The sequence below is a fragment of the Melitaea cinxia genome, chromosome 11 (assembly GCF_905220565.1).
Source record: "Melitaea cinxia chromosome 11, ilMelCinx1.1, whole genome shotgun sequence".
In the NCBI taxonomy this organism is placed as follows: domain Eukaryota; kingdom Metazoa; phylum Arthropoda; class Insecta; order Lepidoptera; family Nymphalidae; genus Melitaea; species Melitaea cinxia.
Window position 1 is genome coordinate 15,176,954 of NC_059404.1, and position 15,475 is coordinate 15,192,428.

A 15,475-nucleotide genomic window follows, 5' to 3' on the forward strand; every position below is an offset into this window, starting at 1 on the left:
ATAAATCCAGTAAATGGACAATTGTATTTGAGTTGTGAAGTGTGAAAGCTTTTGAAGCCTAATCGAATCAAATAATTTTAGAATTTAATGTAACAAAATATCGCTATTATATTTAATTATTAAAGTTTTGATTCGAAACATTGAATAGAAATAAATATGTTTATAATATATGCTTAAAATATTTCCAAAATAAACAAATGAAAACGCTGAATGATTTACATTATGGATATTAAAGTTTATTTTATTCTCTTTGGTATTGACTACGCTATTACTTACTGTCATCAAATACGCTGTTTTATGTTTCGAATATAAAGTTTGCCAATCCTGTATAATAAGATTATTTATATTTTTTATTTTTAACTGAGGTAGGGCACAGCAGCTTTCCTGCTCAAAATATGGAGCAGCTCGACTGGGGCAGTACCTCGACCTTACAGAAGATCACAGCTAAATAATATTGCTTTCAAACAGTGTTGTGTTCCTGTTGGTGAGTAAAGTTACCAGAACTCCTGGGGGAGGGGGGGGGGGGTTAAGGATAGGGTCAGCAACGCGTTTGCGATGTTTTTGGTGTTGCGTCGTTAAAACCTTCAAAGACTGCACAAACACCCAGAACACTGCAAAAATCTGTATGGCCAACACAAATGTTTATCATGCTGTGGCCGTTGCGATAACGCGATTTTCTTTTTTTTTCTTTTCATTTTAATACTACATGGGCCTCCAATATTATAAATTTTATAATTGCATATTAAATATGAGAAATGGCTGTGTGGTTACGGCAGTAAAGAATATAGCCACCACCTCTCTTCCCGTGGCTATCCCACCAGCTGTGTCACCACCGTGCCTCGAAGAGTACGCTAAGCTTATGGCCCAGTTTTTATCATATACACGTGATAGCGATCGTTACGCATCGCTTCAGCCTGCCCACTACTGGGCATAGGCCTCTTTCCCCATGTAGGAGAAGGATCAGAGCTTAATCCACCACGCTGCTCCAATGCGGGTTGGCGGATATATTCCTTACTATGAGTAACGATCGCTATCAGGTGTACATGATAACAACCGGGACCGACGGCTTAACGTGCTCTCCGAGGCACGGTGAGGAGACCCACAAGGACTGCACAAACACACAGACCACGGCAAACACCTGTATGGCTAATACAAATGTTTGTCATGTGCGGGGATCGAACCCGCAACCGCCGACTCAACAGTTACAATCCATGGCTGTAACCGTTGCGCCAACGCGGCGTCGGCATCGTTCTCATCCACCAATCCACACAATCATTACCCGCAAGCCTGAAAATCGTCGAAGAGGCTAAACCTCCGCGCCCGTATCTCCTAAACGAAGACTAGTTTCGTATGTTGACGACACGATTGTTTCCGACGAGGAGCCTGTATCACCGAGTGCAGAAAACCAAGACGACATGAGGAGACTTTCAATGGAAACTGACACCGATGAAGCTGTGCCTCGTTCTGAACCCGAGGATACAGAAGACGGAGTCGTTATACCTCCAGAACCACCGGGAAAGTGTCCAAAAGAATTACAAGATATAATAGCAAAGTTCTACAATCGGATGCAGACAGAAGGCTTAGACATGAATAGAATAATACAGGACAAAAAGAATTTTAGGAATCCGAGTATATACGAGAAATTTATACAATTTTGTGACATAATTAAACTGTAGTTCCACAGTAGTGTAGATTATCTTAAACATATTATTACAATTGCACTAGTTAATACTGCGGAATAGTTAGAACTTATGTCGGCTAATTTAAATTTATATCTATGATGGCATCCAGTAAGTCGTACCTCGAGCGGAGCTGGAAATAGAGAGAGTGCCATGTGGCCACTGTCCACAGAACAAAGACAAAGTTATAGAGCAGATATTACAATCAATGTATCTTAAGTGATATATTATGTATTATATCTTATATAAATAATAAACGCTTCATACTAAAAACGTAAGTAAGGTTTTCTTCTGTGTCAGGGGTCCGGATTTACAATACACGGGCACAAAGGCTCAGACCATGATAAACATCTGTATGGCCTTTATAAATAGTTGTCATGAGCTGGGATCAAATCCTCGACCGCAAATCAGTGCTGTAACCACTGCGCCAACACGTCGGTAAATTAAACCGAAATACTGAGCAAACCTATATATATTAGAGATTTCCACCTATGTATTGATTCATCACGATATCTCTGGAACCACAAGGCGTAGAGACTTGAAATTTGGTAGGAATATACCTTTTGCCGAGTAGAGGTCAGCTAAGAACGGATTTTAAGAAATCTTATCGACTCCATTATTGGTAGGAATATATAGGATATGTGATGTAGAAATAATCAATGAGCGGATTTTATGATAACTCATCAGCAATAAATATTGTGCGTTAACAATGAAAATTTGAAATGTAAGTAACTCCGAAAATACTGAACCAATTTTTATCAAGTTTTGTAAGCATCTGTAATTTGGTCTGACTTGGAAGATATGGCAGTTTTGATCTCAATTTGACCCGGTAGGTGGCGCTGCTATACTGTAGCTCCAAAACGACTGAATCAATTTTTATCAAGTTTTGTAAGCATCTGTAACTTGGTCTGACTTGGAAAATAGGGTAGCTTTTGTCTCAATTGGATCTGTCTCTGGTGTGCATGAGCCCACAAAGGTTTCTGAATTGGTATGACAAAAAAAAAAGCACAGCAACGCGCGCAGGGTACAGGTAGTACTATATAAAATGCATTCATTAGTCTTATAAATTTCAAAGGCAAGAACATCGAGACTAGATCAGTCCTGGATTAGCCTATTTAAGCTATTTAAGCAATTGCTTGGGGCTTCTAGGGGGGCACCAGATGCGATCGAGAAAAAAATGAGTACACGAAAGTTAAAGCAATTACAAAATTCGCGCGTTTTAAATTGGAACAATACATACATAACTGTTCTTCCTACGATATGTATTCACATTTTTTTTAAAATTAATTCTTTGTAGTCCACTTAAGTATAGGGGCCGACAGGGAAAGATTGCTTGGAGAATCAAGTTACCTTAATCCGTTATATATACAGATATATTCTGAGCAACGAACATACAGCAACTCAGCGCTTATAGAACATTTATAACACTATAATAGAACGACTACTAAACCTGTTGGGTGTCTTGTTACATAGCTCGTAATACATTATCAAAAATATCTAGGGTTTATTGCAATTTAAAGAGAGAACCGCAAGAGTTCGGTGTAATATAAAACGAATCAGAGTCGAAAATAAATCATACAAATGTGCGGTAACCGCAGGTTACTGCAATGCGCTGTATTTAATATTTAACGCGATTTCACCTTAGACTATATGACTATAATGTTCATTACTAATACATGTTAATAGCTTAATACTGTTATATAGTACTCGAGCTGGAATAGGACGCTGTAGAAAATTTTGTATTACTAAAATTTGTATGTAACGATATTTTTTATATCCTTTTGTTATATTTTGGCACTATTGAAAATGATCAACTATGCTACAATACAACTACATACTGCTTATGGCTGTTGCGCTGGTGGTTGCAGGCTCGATACCCGCAAATCATACATACGTTTGTATTAGCCATACAGATGTTGCCGTGGTCTGGGCGATTGTGCTTGTGTATTGTGTGTTTCCGGACCCCCAACACAGGAGTAAGCTCCAATAGCGTCCGTTGAGTGTAAGGCGTTTATTTCTTTATTTGAAATTGCGTCAGTAGTGTTCTGTATAGTACACATACATAATAATTACATATTTTATTCATTAACTTATTAATATTCTTAATTAGCTTGACAACCATCAGGTATGGTTTAAATAGGTTAAAATAATTATAAGTTTTCGAATTTATTTATAAATATTACCGTTAATTTAAAATGATTTAAATAAATGAAATCTGTATAATTTCATAGGAATACAATTAAACAAAGTATGAAAATTTTATTACTGTGGAACATACATATAGTAAAATTAATTTAATAATCATTATAAATGTAGGAGATAAACCAACTTTGTAACTTCAATTAAACGTTCATATACGCACTACACATTCTTTATATATTTTTTGAATATAATTTGTAACCCCTTTATTCGATAGAGGTTAATAAAACTAATTAAAAACGGAAAAAGTAGTACAATTTTAGTCTGAATAAAGTCCGTTCAAAAGCTTCTATTTTATAATACGCTAAATTATAAGTCTTATTATGTAATCTTGCTGTGGTAACAAACAAAAATTAAAAAAAAAAATACCAGAAAAATTCCAAGCACCACAGTTTTATCTTGATCGTAATATAAATTGGTTCCCTTGTAAATATTTCATGTTCCCAAACAAGCAGCCGAATTTAAGTCAAATGTGGGTCCGACAAGAATTTATTACCGCATGACGTTAACATTTGTAAAAACCGCTGGTACAATTTGTAATCTAATATAACACTAAATATGTCGGTACCTTTTTCATTATATCGAACACCACTAAACGTAAATATGATTTATATGATACTTTGTTAGGACCAATATATAACATATTGGTTACATACCTTCCTATACTAAAGTCCTTCTAATTTATTTCATATTATTATTTAGTGTGGTGTCGGCCGAGTAGAATAGCACCACCCCCTTTCTTCCCGTGGGTGTCGTAAAATGCGACCGAGGTATAAAACTGGCTCAAAATCATCTGAGTCCTGGAGAAGGAAAACTTCATTTGAAACCTGGAATGGGGTCTCCGTCAAGCATCCGTGGCATAGCTCTAAAATGCGAAAGACTCCTGCAGCCGAACTGGCTCCACACGTATCGACTCGTCGTTCCTGTGGGCCAGTGAGGTCGAGAGACGCAGAGCTTAGGGAACTCTGTGTTATTCTGAAAAGTGTCCTAGGCGACACAGTGTGTATCTGACACTGTCTAAATCGTTTGCAATAGACGGACTAAGGCCAATGATGAAAGCTTATGTGGCTCATCTGGTGATGTCCTCTCTGTCTATAAACAGGCAGGTTCTTGTTGCACATTAAAAACATATGCGTTAAATATTTTTATCTCGTATGTTTAACGATAATATAAAATATCTGAAAAAATACCAAGTTTTATATTCATTAAATATTAGTCTGACCTAATTGCTAATTAGTTTACTTTTAAGCAGACTTGTATGGCATGTATGCAGACTAGTGACGTATCACTGCTACAAAAATCGAATCTGCATATTTGGTGCCATTTTTGGCGCGAACTTGTGCAGGCCTATGTCCAGCAGTGGACTTTGATAGGCTGAAGTGATGATGATGATGATGATGTGATGACAGGTATAGTTCCAGTTCCTCTTATTGTCATTATCCTATAAGAGAAAACGTAATTAAATAAAGTAAATTATAAATAAATAAATAAACGCTTTACACAAAACGGCCCCCAGTAGGATTTTCTCCTGTGTTGGGAGTCCGGAAACACACACAATACACAAGCACAACGCCCAGACCACGACAAACATCTATATGGCCAATACAAATATCTGTCGTGAGCGGAGATCGAACCCGCGACCGCCAGCGCAACAGCCAGTGCTATGACCGCTGCACCAACACGTTGTCAATTAAGTTTTATCATTACATTACATAAAAAGCGATTATATTTAATATTCTGATTTTGTTTTCCTTACTTTCTTACAGCTACAAGTAACAAGTATAAATATAGACAGTAGTAAATTTTAAGCTGCAAATAAAAGAAAAAATCTTTGTTGAAGAATATTTTGTAAATATTCTGTTGTAGTATCGACAATTTCATGTACCAAATAACCATGGAAAACTAGGTTAACGTGATGAACGTAGAAACAGAATCGGATTTATTTCAAATACAACTTTTCTCGTAAATTTCATTGTTGTTTTGTTAATCATATTCTCGAAACATAAAGATATTTATATAATTTTATTCTATTTGTTTGTCGACTGATTGGCGTCGTGATCATAATAACTAACAATTAACAGCAAAATTACAAGTTCAGTATAAATATTTTTTTTATTTAGGTGATATATGACTATCTTGTATAAAGTTAGCAAACAAACCTACGATCCACGTGATTGTAAGCGGGTACCGTAGCCTATGGACGCCTGTAACATTACAAGGATTGCAAGCGCATTGCTGACCCTATCTTCGACCTTTCCCTGAAGCTCTAGTTACCGTAATCACCACATGAACACAACACTGCACAAGAGGTATTTGCTAGTACAAGAATAGTTAGAATTTATTTTTATTGAGTAATGCTCTGATTACAAAAGTTTGTAGAATTTCCAATGAAAACGTTCTAATGTAATCATTTAACATTTTCAAAAAGAACAATAAGCTGTTTATCTAAACTTTAAAGTAGGTCGTTGATAAAAAGAATCTAAAAACTGTAATTTAATTTACTATAAAACTTGACAAAGTAAATATTAATTAAAAATCACAAGCACCGCTCTAAAGAACGCCACAATTTAAGTTTTTTATTAATTTCGTGAAAGCGACTTGTTTAAATATTTTCATTAAACTACAGTTGACCAGGAAATGTCATTTAAGCTTCAAAGATGTATAACGTAACGACTATAAACTATAAAATATTGTAGTATTTGCTAAAATTATTCAAAAATGGAATATTTATCATGTTTTTTATTTTCGTTTTGCGGAGCTGTTATGTTAACTTAAAATGTTGCAGTGTTTTCTCGAAACATAATGAAGGAAAATTCATTTAGTACTGGTGAAGATAGTTATTACTTTAAATTAAGCAAACAATAATTACATTTTGTATAAATTCTTTCAATGTACTATCAGTATTCTATTACCATAATTGGTTTTGATTAGCCCGTTGGCGCAGTTTGTAGTGGCCCAGCTTTCGCTGGCTCCGGAGGTTGGTGATTCGATTTCCACCCCGAGTCTAGGTGTTATTATATTTATATATTTATTATAATATATTTATTTATATATGTATTATTTTTATGTATTTTTATCAAAAAAAAAATATATAATTTAGCTATACCAATCGCCTGTTACCTATAACACAAGCATTAAGTTGCTTACCACAGGAACAGACAATCGTGTATGTATCTTGTAGATATTTATAGATATTTTACATTGTAATTATTCATTTATTAAATTTATAATCTTTATTTTGGATAAGTTTTAAACTTCTAATATACAGTGACGTATGACGTCATGTTAAAATACAAATACCATACTATACGTAGCATTTTTTACTACCGAACATACCATACCATAATATAATACAAATTTCTCTAGCATTGCTGACATGGATATGCTTAGTTTTTTTATCCTAATTTTTAATTATTTTTTAAAGTATTAAAGTTGCATTTCAAAACATCATTTATACAGTTCAGACTTTAGAATTCGTACATTTTAAACAAAATAATGAAATCATTATCAAACAACATAATTGTAGTCATATCATTAATAATTTTCAACTTTTAATTACTTATTGGCTCAATTAAATGTGAGACTTAATGATTCAAATGCGGATGCAATTTCAACTAAAATTCACGTAACTAACTTTCGCAAATTAGCATTAATGAACTTAAGATATCTAACACGAGTATAGCACGCATCGCGGGGCGGAATCGACGCGAACCGACCGAAGTTACTAAAATTAGAGCTAAAAGCGTTCGTGAATTGCCTAATGATGTGGATCAAGTTACAAGTGCATAACGTTTTATTGTTCCTGCGTAAAATGTATTTGGTATTTTTTTTAATGTTGATTTTTAGTAGGATAAGATTTTTTATTATTATTATTAATTATGTGTAATAAAATATAATTTCGATATAAAAACTATTCAATTTTATTTTCATTGATTTCTTAGTCAATGTGCAAACGGTAAATTTATTGAATTACACTGTACAAAAAAAAAAGATATTAAGTAATAAATTTTTAATGTGGTATACATGTTTAATGTGGTATATATTAAGGTATATCCAAAAAAAAAACCTTCTTATAAAAATTATAACGTAATTTTTTTTCCTAAGATGTAATTTCCGTTAGATCGAACAAATAGAAAAAGTAGGTAAGGCAAAATATAGGCTTACAGTTAAATTCAAACTTACTTCTTCTATTTGACTTATATTTATTTATGTATATAGCTTAAAAATGTTAAGTAGTACATGATATTTCATTTCATGCCTCTCGCATCAATACAATCTGCATAATTTACAGGACAAAAAATGTAATTTCTTGTGACATCAAAGTTATAGTTTCAATATCTTTTCGTTTGTACCATAGTCACATAGGAATATCTCTCGGGGTGCACCAGCAGTTTAACCAGCCTTTACCGAACGCCAACTCCAGGCTTGTTTTCAAAACTTAAATTGCTAAGTTACGTTGCAAGGGAACTATTTTTAGTCTCCTCGATACCTGACAGTTTATTGATGGCGCTCGTCAAGTTTAACGTTAATTTTGTTTCGTGTTGTTTATAAATTACATTTTGATTGGAGATGTCTTCTATTGATGCGCTGTTTTGCTTTTACAGATTTTTATTTCTTTTTTTTTTAAATTTACCAACATCTGTTATAGAACTGTCATATTTCTGTTATAATTATGTTAATTTTTTGTATATGACTAAATCGGCAAACACAACACTACTTGAGGGTAGTGCTATTTAGTTGTGATCTTTTATAAGATTGAGGTACCTCCCAAGTTGAACTGTTCCAGATTTTGTGCAGGATATTTGCTTAGCTCTACCTCAATAAATTTTGTTTCTTTCTTGTCAAAGTTTTTCTCTTTTGTTCCATCTTTATATTTTTTATTTCAATCGGCGATAATGTGAAAATTCCCTAATGACAATTTTTTTTTAAAATCAGTCAAGTAGTTTTTAAGTTTATTTTATATCGGTAGATTGGTAGAAGATTGGTCAGCCTGTAATATACTACCTGCCAAATTTCCTCTCTATAAAATTAGTATAGACATTGCTAAAATATGTAATCCCTAATGATATTGAGGTTCTAGTTTATCTTCAGTTTTTCTAGAAACTTAAGCACTTTTCAAATCAGCGAAGCAAAGGCAGATTAAATTCCAATATCCTGACAGTGAACGACAAGATGATAACCTCTCTTTGAATGAAATTCGTTTTTTAAACTCTGTTCACATCGATAGAAAAATAAAAATAGTTAGCGATTTAATAGAATGTTATAAGATAAATTTATATGAGATACTTACTTGGATAACTTAATTTTTATCAAATGTGTATCAGAGATTTACAAGTATAAGTGTTATTTGTTAATAGAAGCAGGTGTAATTGAATATTGTAGACCAATTTGAGGCGGTATTAGAGAATAATTTGTTCAAAATACATACCAGCGTAACTCAAGTAGTGTTCCGTTCCTATGTTGAGTAAGGTAACCAGATCTTCTGGAGGTCAGCAACGCTATTGCTATACTGCCTTGTGTTGTAGGTGTCTATAGATTTTGTCCCTTATCAGGTGGACCGTATACTTATTCATCACGCTAGTGGTGTAAAGAAAATAATCATTATTTTTTTTGTTAAAAAAACCTAAAAAAAATCTAAAAATCTAAAAAAATCTTTCAAAATGGTTCGTTATTGTTTAAGTCACAGTAACAATAATTAAATATATGTACATAAGTATATGTATTTGATTATATACAGTGTATGGGCTATAACTAAACAGAAAGAAAACATTGCCCCATTTTCACCATATGCGCAATTTCAATCTTAAGTCGTATTTCCTGGATTCCAAACATTTTCTTAGAAGGCTGTAAAAGAAAAGTAATGTTAGGCGTAACGTGGAAAAAGAAAGTAAAGTATTCATATCCCGAGGCTTAGGCTTAGGTTCATAAGTTACAAATATGCTTTCGCGGCTGTAACATTTTATAAGTAGTAATAAAAATAATTAAGTTTGATTTCCCTGGTTTTTATTATTTTTTTTTTATATATAATACTTTATCACAACATAACATTACATTTACATAATTATATGCATTGTCACCAAATCGACTCAAAATTTTTTCTTTGTTAATATATATTAATATTCAACTGTGTATATTATAATTTTAAATAATCAGATTGTCCGCTTACTACCATATAAAGTTCATTAATTAAAATCTGTCTCACAATATTTATTTATTTATTAGGGATGGCACACAAAACAAAAATAAAATATAAAAAGAAAGAGTGTGATATCAACCTGCTTCTATATAAAAATATCTATCAAAATACATACAACATTACATACCAAAAAAAATAATTCCTTAAAACTTTACAGTAACGAAGACTTATCATATTTCTGCGGTAAAACATAAAATCACAATTACATCACGGAAACTATTCCGAGACTTCGTTCCTTTTTTCCGTTCAGATTTTTCCAATTCCGTTTAATGTTCTCCGCGACATCGATTACATAGGAGTTAGAGACGTAGCAAAATCGAACTTCAATTACCATGCACCAGTAGATATTAACTTACAGTGAAGTAGGGCACAGTGTTATACATGCTGCCCAAGATCTGAAGAAATCCGACTCGGGAAATACCTCGACCATAGAGAAGATCACAGCTAAATAATACTGTTCTCAAGCAGTGTTGTGTTCCTGTGGTGAGTATGGTGGCCAGAGATCCTGGAGATGCTTCAAGCTTTTGTAAGCGTCTAGAGGCTACGGTATCCGCTTACCAAAATGTGGGCTGTAAGTTTGTTGCAGACCTAGTCGTATAAAAAAATGTATGTGCGTCAGCTCCGACGCACGACTGGAGTTTACTCTTCCAGATCGACTGGCTAAATAGGCAAAAAAAGCTTACTAGTTTTAGAAAAAGATTAATACTATATCAAATGGTAAATAAATGAATAAAATCAAATAAAAACGTCGTCGTTTATCCGAACCCTATTGGGTTCAGATAGATGGCGTTACGAGAAACGTAACGAGGTCTTTCGTTCAGTTGATTCCGGGGGCCTTATATGAAAATCGATTCTTAGGAGTAAACTCCAAAATACTTATAATAATTTTACCCTTCATCACCAATATGAGACTAAGAGACTATTTAGATTGTTAGCGTTCAATAAATTTTATTGTTTTGCTTTTGATTATCCAAGGGCCTTTAAATTGAAATTGTGATCTGTGTAAAGGGTGCTTGTATTCGGGAATTCATTAACGTTGTACTATAGTTTACTGTAATTGAAACGATAAATTTTGTTTATTGTAGCACAAAATATACGACGATTCAGTGTATGACTAGCCCGTTAACGTAGTTTTTAGTGGCCCTGCTTTCTGTTCCGGAGGTTGTGGGTTCGATACTATTCTCTGTATTTTTTATATATTATATGTATAGGTGTAATTTTTAAATTTATTTGTTTTTGTATCAATTTTTTCTTTGTCGGTCGGTTGTTATCTTTTCCACAAGCATTGAGTTGCTTACCATAGGAAATCCATTTACTTAGTATTATCATTGGATTTTAATTACTTATGCGCTGTATTGTATATTATTACCACTTACCTTCACCCTAAGAATGTCTAAGAGGTTCAAAGGAAACTACTAGTTTTAAGATTGAAAATTCTGTGATCCTGCTTTGATTGCAAATCAGCATAACGAGCACTGTTAAAAACACATCATGTTGTTAGATAGTCTTTTATAGTGACAAATAATATATAATTAGTTGAAAATTTAAATTAAAATTAGTTCGTCCTTAAAAAACTTATTTTATCGTTTCTGTCTTTAATTTGTACGATTTTTTTTGTGTTACCGACACATTACAGAATTCTAAACAGTTTTTAATATCATATCAAAAATCGACCCGTTCCAACGGGGATCAAACCTGCATATCCGACTGACCGTGTCGGTGGTCTAGCCAATTAAGCTATGGACTGATATACCCGTTAGATCGAAATTTTTAATAAGATGATTTTATACACAGTTCTAAGCAACCGTGGCGCCGTCTATAGTGAGTTTTTTTACAGGAACCCCTAACTATTCAAAGGTTCATATTACAATGAAAATCTTTGACAGGAGACGACACCATGCTATATTTAATATGTACGATGTTTATTTTTGCGTTACCCACACATTAGGGAATTCTAAACATTAATAATAACAAACATTTAATATTCTGTAATTTTTTAATATTAATGTGTCTGCCTTTAATTTTTATATACATTTAGCGTATATTGGCATCGGTATCAGAACGGAAATTGTGCGCTCAGACAGAGTAAGGATTACTTTTGGTATTGTTCAAGAGTCGCAAACAGAAAAACAGTTTTGTTCTCTACAACAATAAAAAAATAAATAAAATGTAAAAGTAATTACTACTTATTAAACCTTTATCTACATCGACAAAATGTTGAAGTGTAGTTGAAAATCAACGCTCAATAGCTGTGTCATTGTTCAGTAAAGCGTTACCCTGTAATGGATCAATGGTAAGGATGGAATAAGAAATTGATTTATTTATTTATTTTATACTTTATTGCACACTTACAAGTACGTTAAAAAGAAACAAAAAAAAAAAACATACTGAATAAAGTGCAAAAGCGATCTTATTATTGATAGTGATGATTTCTTACAGACAACCTGTAGATCTCATGCCTTAAAATAGAAAACACTATGAGAAAAGGGAGGGCAGTAAATGGACCAAACGAACTGAAAAAATATATAATTCCTTACAAGTTGAACTATAAAGGCTAAACTGAAATTAATATTCAAACCGAAACACCACCAATGACTAATATTAATGGTTTTAAACTTTATTGTTGATTTTCTTTCATCAGCAAAATTTACAATCGGTAGTAGCTCCATATTTAAAAATGCATACTTTGCCAAATAACGATTTGAGAGCGCTTTTAAATTCTTACTTGAATAATTAAATTTTTAACTTTGATTTAAGTACGATGTGATATAAAATTATTATTCAGGAAGTTTTTTTTTAATAAGTAGCTAGATTTTAGATCTGGCATGAGATGAAAATTTTTGTTCCTGGCCTGTTTATCGTTTTAATGTTTTTGAGATGATCAACTTATAACCAAAATCAATATATAAAAAATGAATGTTTGTCTGTATGTCCTTTAAGGAATCGTAAACTATGCATTTGATCATCTTCAGCAGTGTTATGCTGTGTCTGTGTAGTGTAGTGCCCACAAAGGTTTCTGAGTTGGTATGAACAAAAAAAAAAAAAAGAAAAATAATAAAAAAAGCCTAGCAACGCGCATAGGGTACAGCTACTTTTTTTTATAAAACCGAAGGGACTCGGAGATACCAGAAAATGTCTTTATAATATTTAATTTGATCACAAATCATAATATATGAATACATCTTATGCTATAGGTCTCATGGAACAGGTATATATGTCGATTAAACTGTATAATAGGATGACGAATCTTTGGACTATGTGTGTCACACATATTCGGATTCTTCGAATCTTATATTTAATTTGTTACAGAGCGTTTTTTGTGAACCTTTTAAAATATGGAATGGTTGATTTAGGTTATACCGGCACTTGTAAGGAATCGTTTACAAAATTGAACGAACCCCGATTTTGTCCCGCTTAATGTACCAGAAAATAGAATTTTCTTCATGTGTTCACGGCCATATTGAGTATTACCCAAATTGCTGGCTCCTTGGGATTCGATAACGCGTGTATTAATGGTAACGTTGTTACTATAGTTTAAGACAAAGCAGATCGTTCTAGAAGTTTAAAAAATTTCATCGATTTGAAATTGCGCACGTACTGTCGTTTAAGTTTCTTTATTAGAGCGTAGTTCTTACATTTTCCTTGAAGTTAATTACGGACGAGAATTTGTAACTTTGGATAAACCGTACCTGTTTGTATTTGCTGGTCTGGTAAAATGATGAAAGTGCAAATAACGCGGATGCTCGCTCCTTCTATTGACGCACATACAATTGTACAAATATGTGTTTTGGTCTCAGTATTTATTTGTTGTTTTTCCCACAGTATTAAAAAAAAAACAACAGCTGATGGTACCATTTGGTATCACAAATACCAATTGCCTATATTTGTACTATAATTATTCTCTCATCCGTAATTCAGCAGTTTACGCTAAACCAAAAATCTCTCGGTATTATAAACGCCAGTTACCAATTATTATTCTTGGTACGAAAATTATCCATCCAATAGTCCACAGTTCGGGAACCTAACCTAAACTGTCAGAAACTGTTCTAATATGTTTATTAAAAAAATGCATCTGTAAAAAAAATACATGCAAAACTTAATATTTTTTGACTTAATCAAATATTTTATTAATTTAAAATTGAAACTATCATTTGCAAATTCGTTATTTCCATGTTGGTTCACGAATAAAATTATTGGTCGAACGAAACCAGTTCGGACTGTTGCCTTAAAATCAAAGTTGCCCAATTATATTCGACGCCAACAATTAACGATAAATTGGCGGTTACTCGGTTTAATGGTTTCTAATAAGCACATATTACGTTACTATATATTGTATTGACATAACTAATTATGATCAATGAAACCGAACTAACAGGCTAACCTTGTTACTTGCTCTGATGTAGTATTTATTCGTAATCACGGATAAACTACATAATATACTGTTTATGTATATAAGTATTATTTAGGGGTGTGTGTGTCCTATATACAAGTATATTGTTCGATTTGTCTTATTGATGCGAGTGTCACTATTTATATTAAAGATAAGCTGTGGCCGCGGCTTCTTCCTCTTGGAATTTAACAAAAAAATATTAAAGTATTGTTCAGTTCGCAGATTTATCTTCTTCTTCTTCTTCCAACGCATCGCTTGCCCTCTACTTTGCCCATCATTATAATTTGGAGCAGCTGGTATCGCTCGTGTCTCAAGACGTGGCCCAAATACTCGGCTTTTCTCTTCTTGACGGTTTGCAGTAACTTTCGGCTACTGGCGACGCGCTGGAGTACTCTCACGTTCGAAACTTTCTGTGTCCAGCCAATACGGAGCATTCTGCGGTAACACCACATCTCAAAAGCTTCTAGATACTTCTGGGTGTCAGCTTGCAAGGTCCATGCCTCGCTACCATATAACACTACTGGCCAGACATAGCAGTGGAGTATTCTTAGTCTGAGCTTTATGGATAGTTTGCGGCTGCACAAAACCTTCTCCATCCTTTTAAGGCTTGCTCGGGCAATTTCAATCCGGGTCCGAATTTCTTGCCCACAGTCCCATTCTTCATTTACCCAAGCACCAAGGTATTTGTACATACGCACCCACTCTAGGTATTTACCTTCCACTTGAATTTTCGGCTCTAAACTCTTATCCCCCGACACCACCAGAAACTTGGTCTTGCAGACTTATAAGATAAATAAATTTCTTAACTAAAAGTAGCCTTAGTTACTCCTTATTACATCAGCTATCTGTCAGTGAAAGCCCCGTCAAAATCGGTCCAGCCGTTTCAGAGATTAGCTGGAACAAACAGACAGACAGAGAGACAAAAAATTAATGTTAAAAAATAAATGTTCCTGTGGTGACAAGGTGACCAAATCTCCTAGCAGGTGTTGGGAGTAGAGTCGGCAATACGCT

At 33.6% G+C, this 15,475-nt stretch overlaps 1 protein-coding gene across 1 annotated transcript; it reads left to right on the plus strand.

Annotated features, from left to right (window-relative positions):
* Positions 1 to 1,313: 1,313 nt before the first annotated feature.
* LOC123657644 (SAP30-binding protein-like) lies at positions 1,314 to 1,676 on the plus strand (the record flags this gene model as incomplete). The annotated part of the gene is made up of 1 exon (XM_045593165.1): positions 1,314 to 1,676. A coding segment is annotated over one exon (363 nt), but the record flags the coding sequence as incomplete, so codon positions are not given.
* Between the last annotated feature and the right edge of the window lie 13,799 nt (positions 1,677 to 15,475).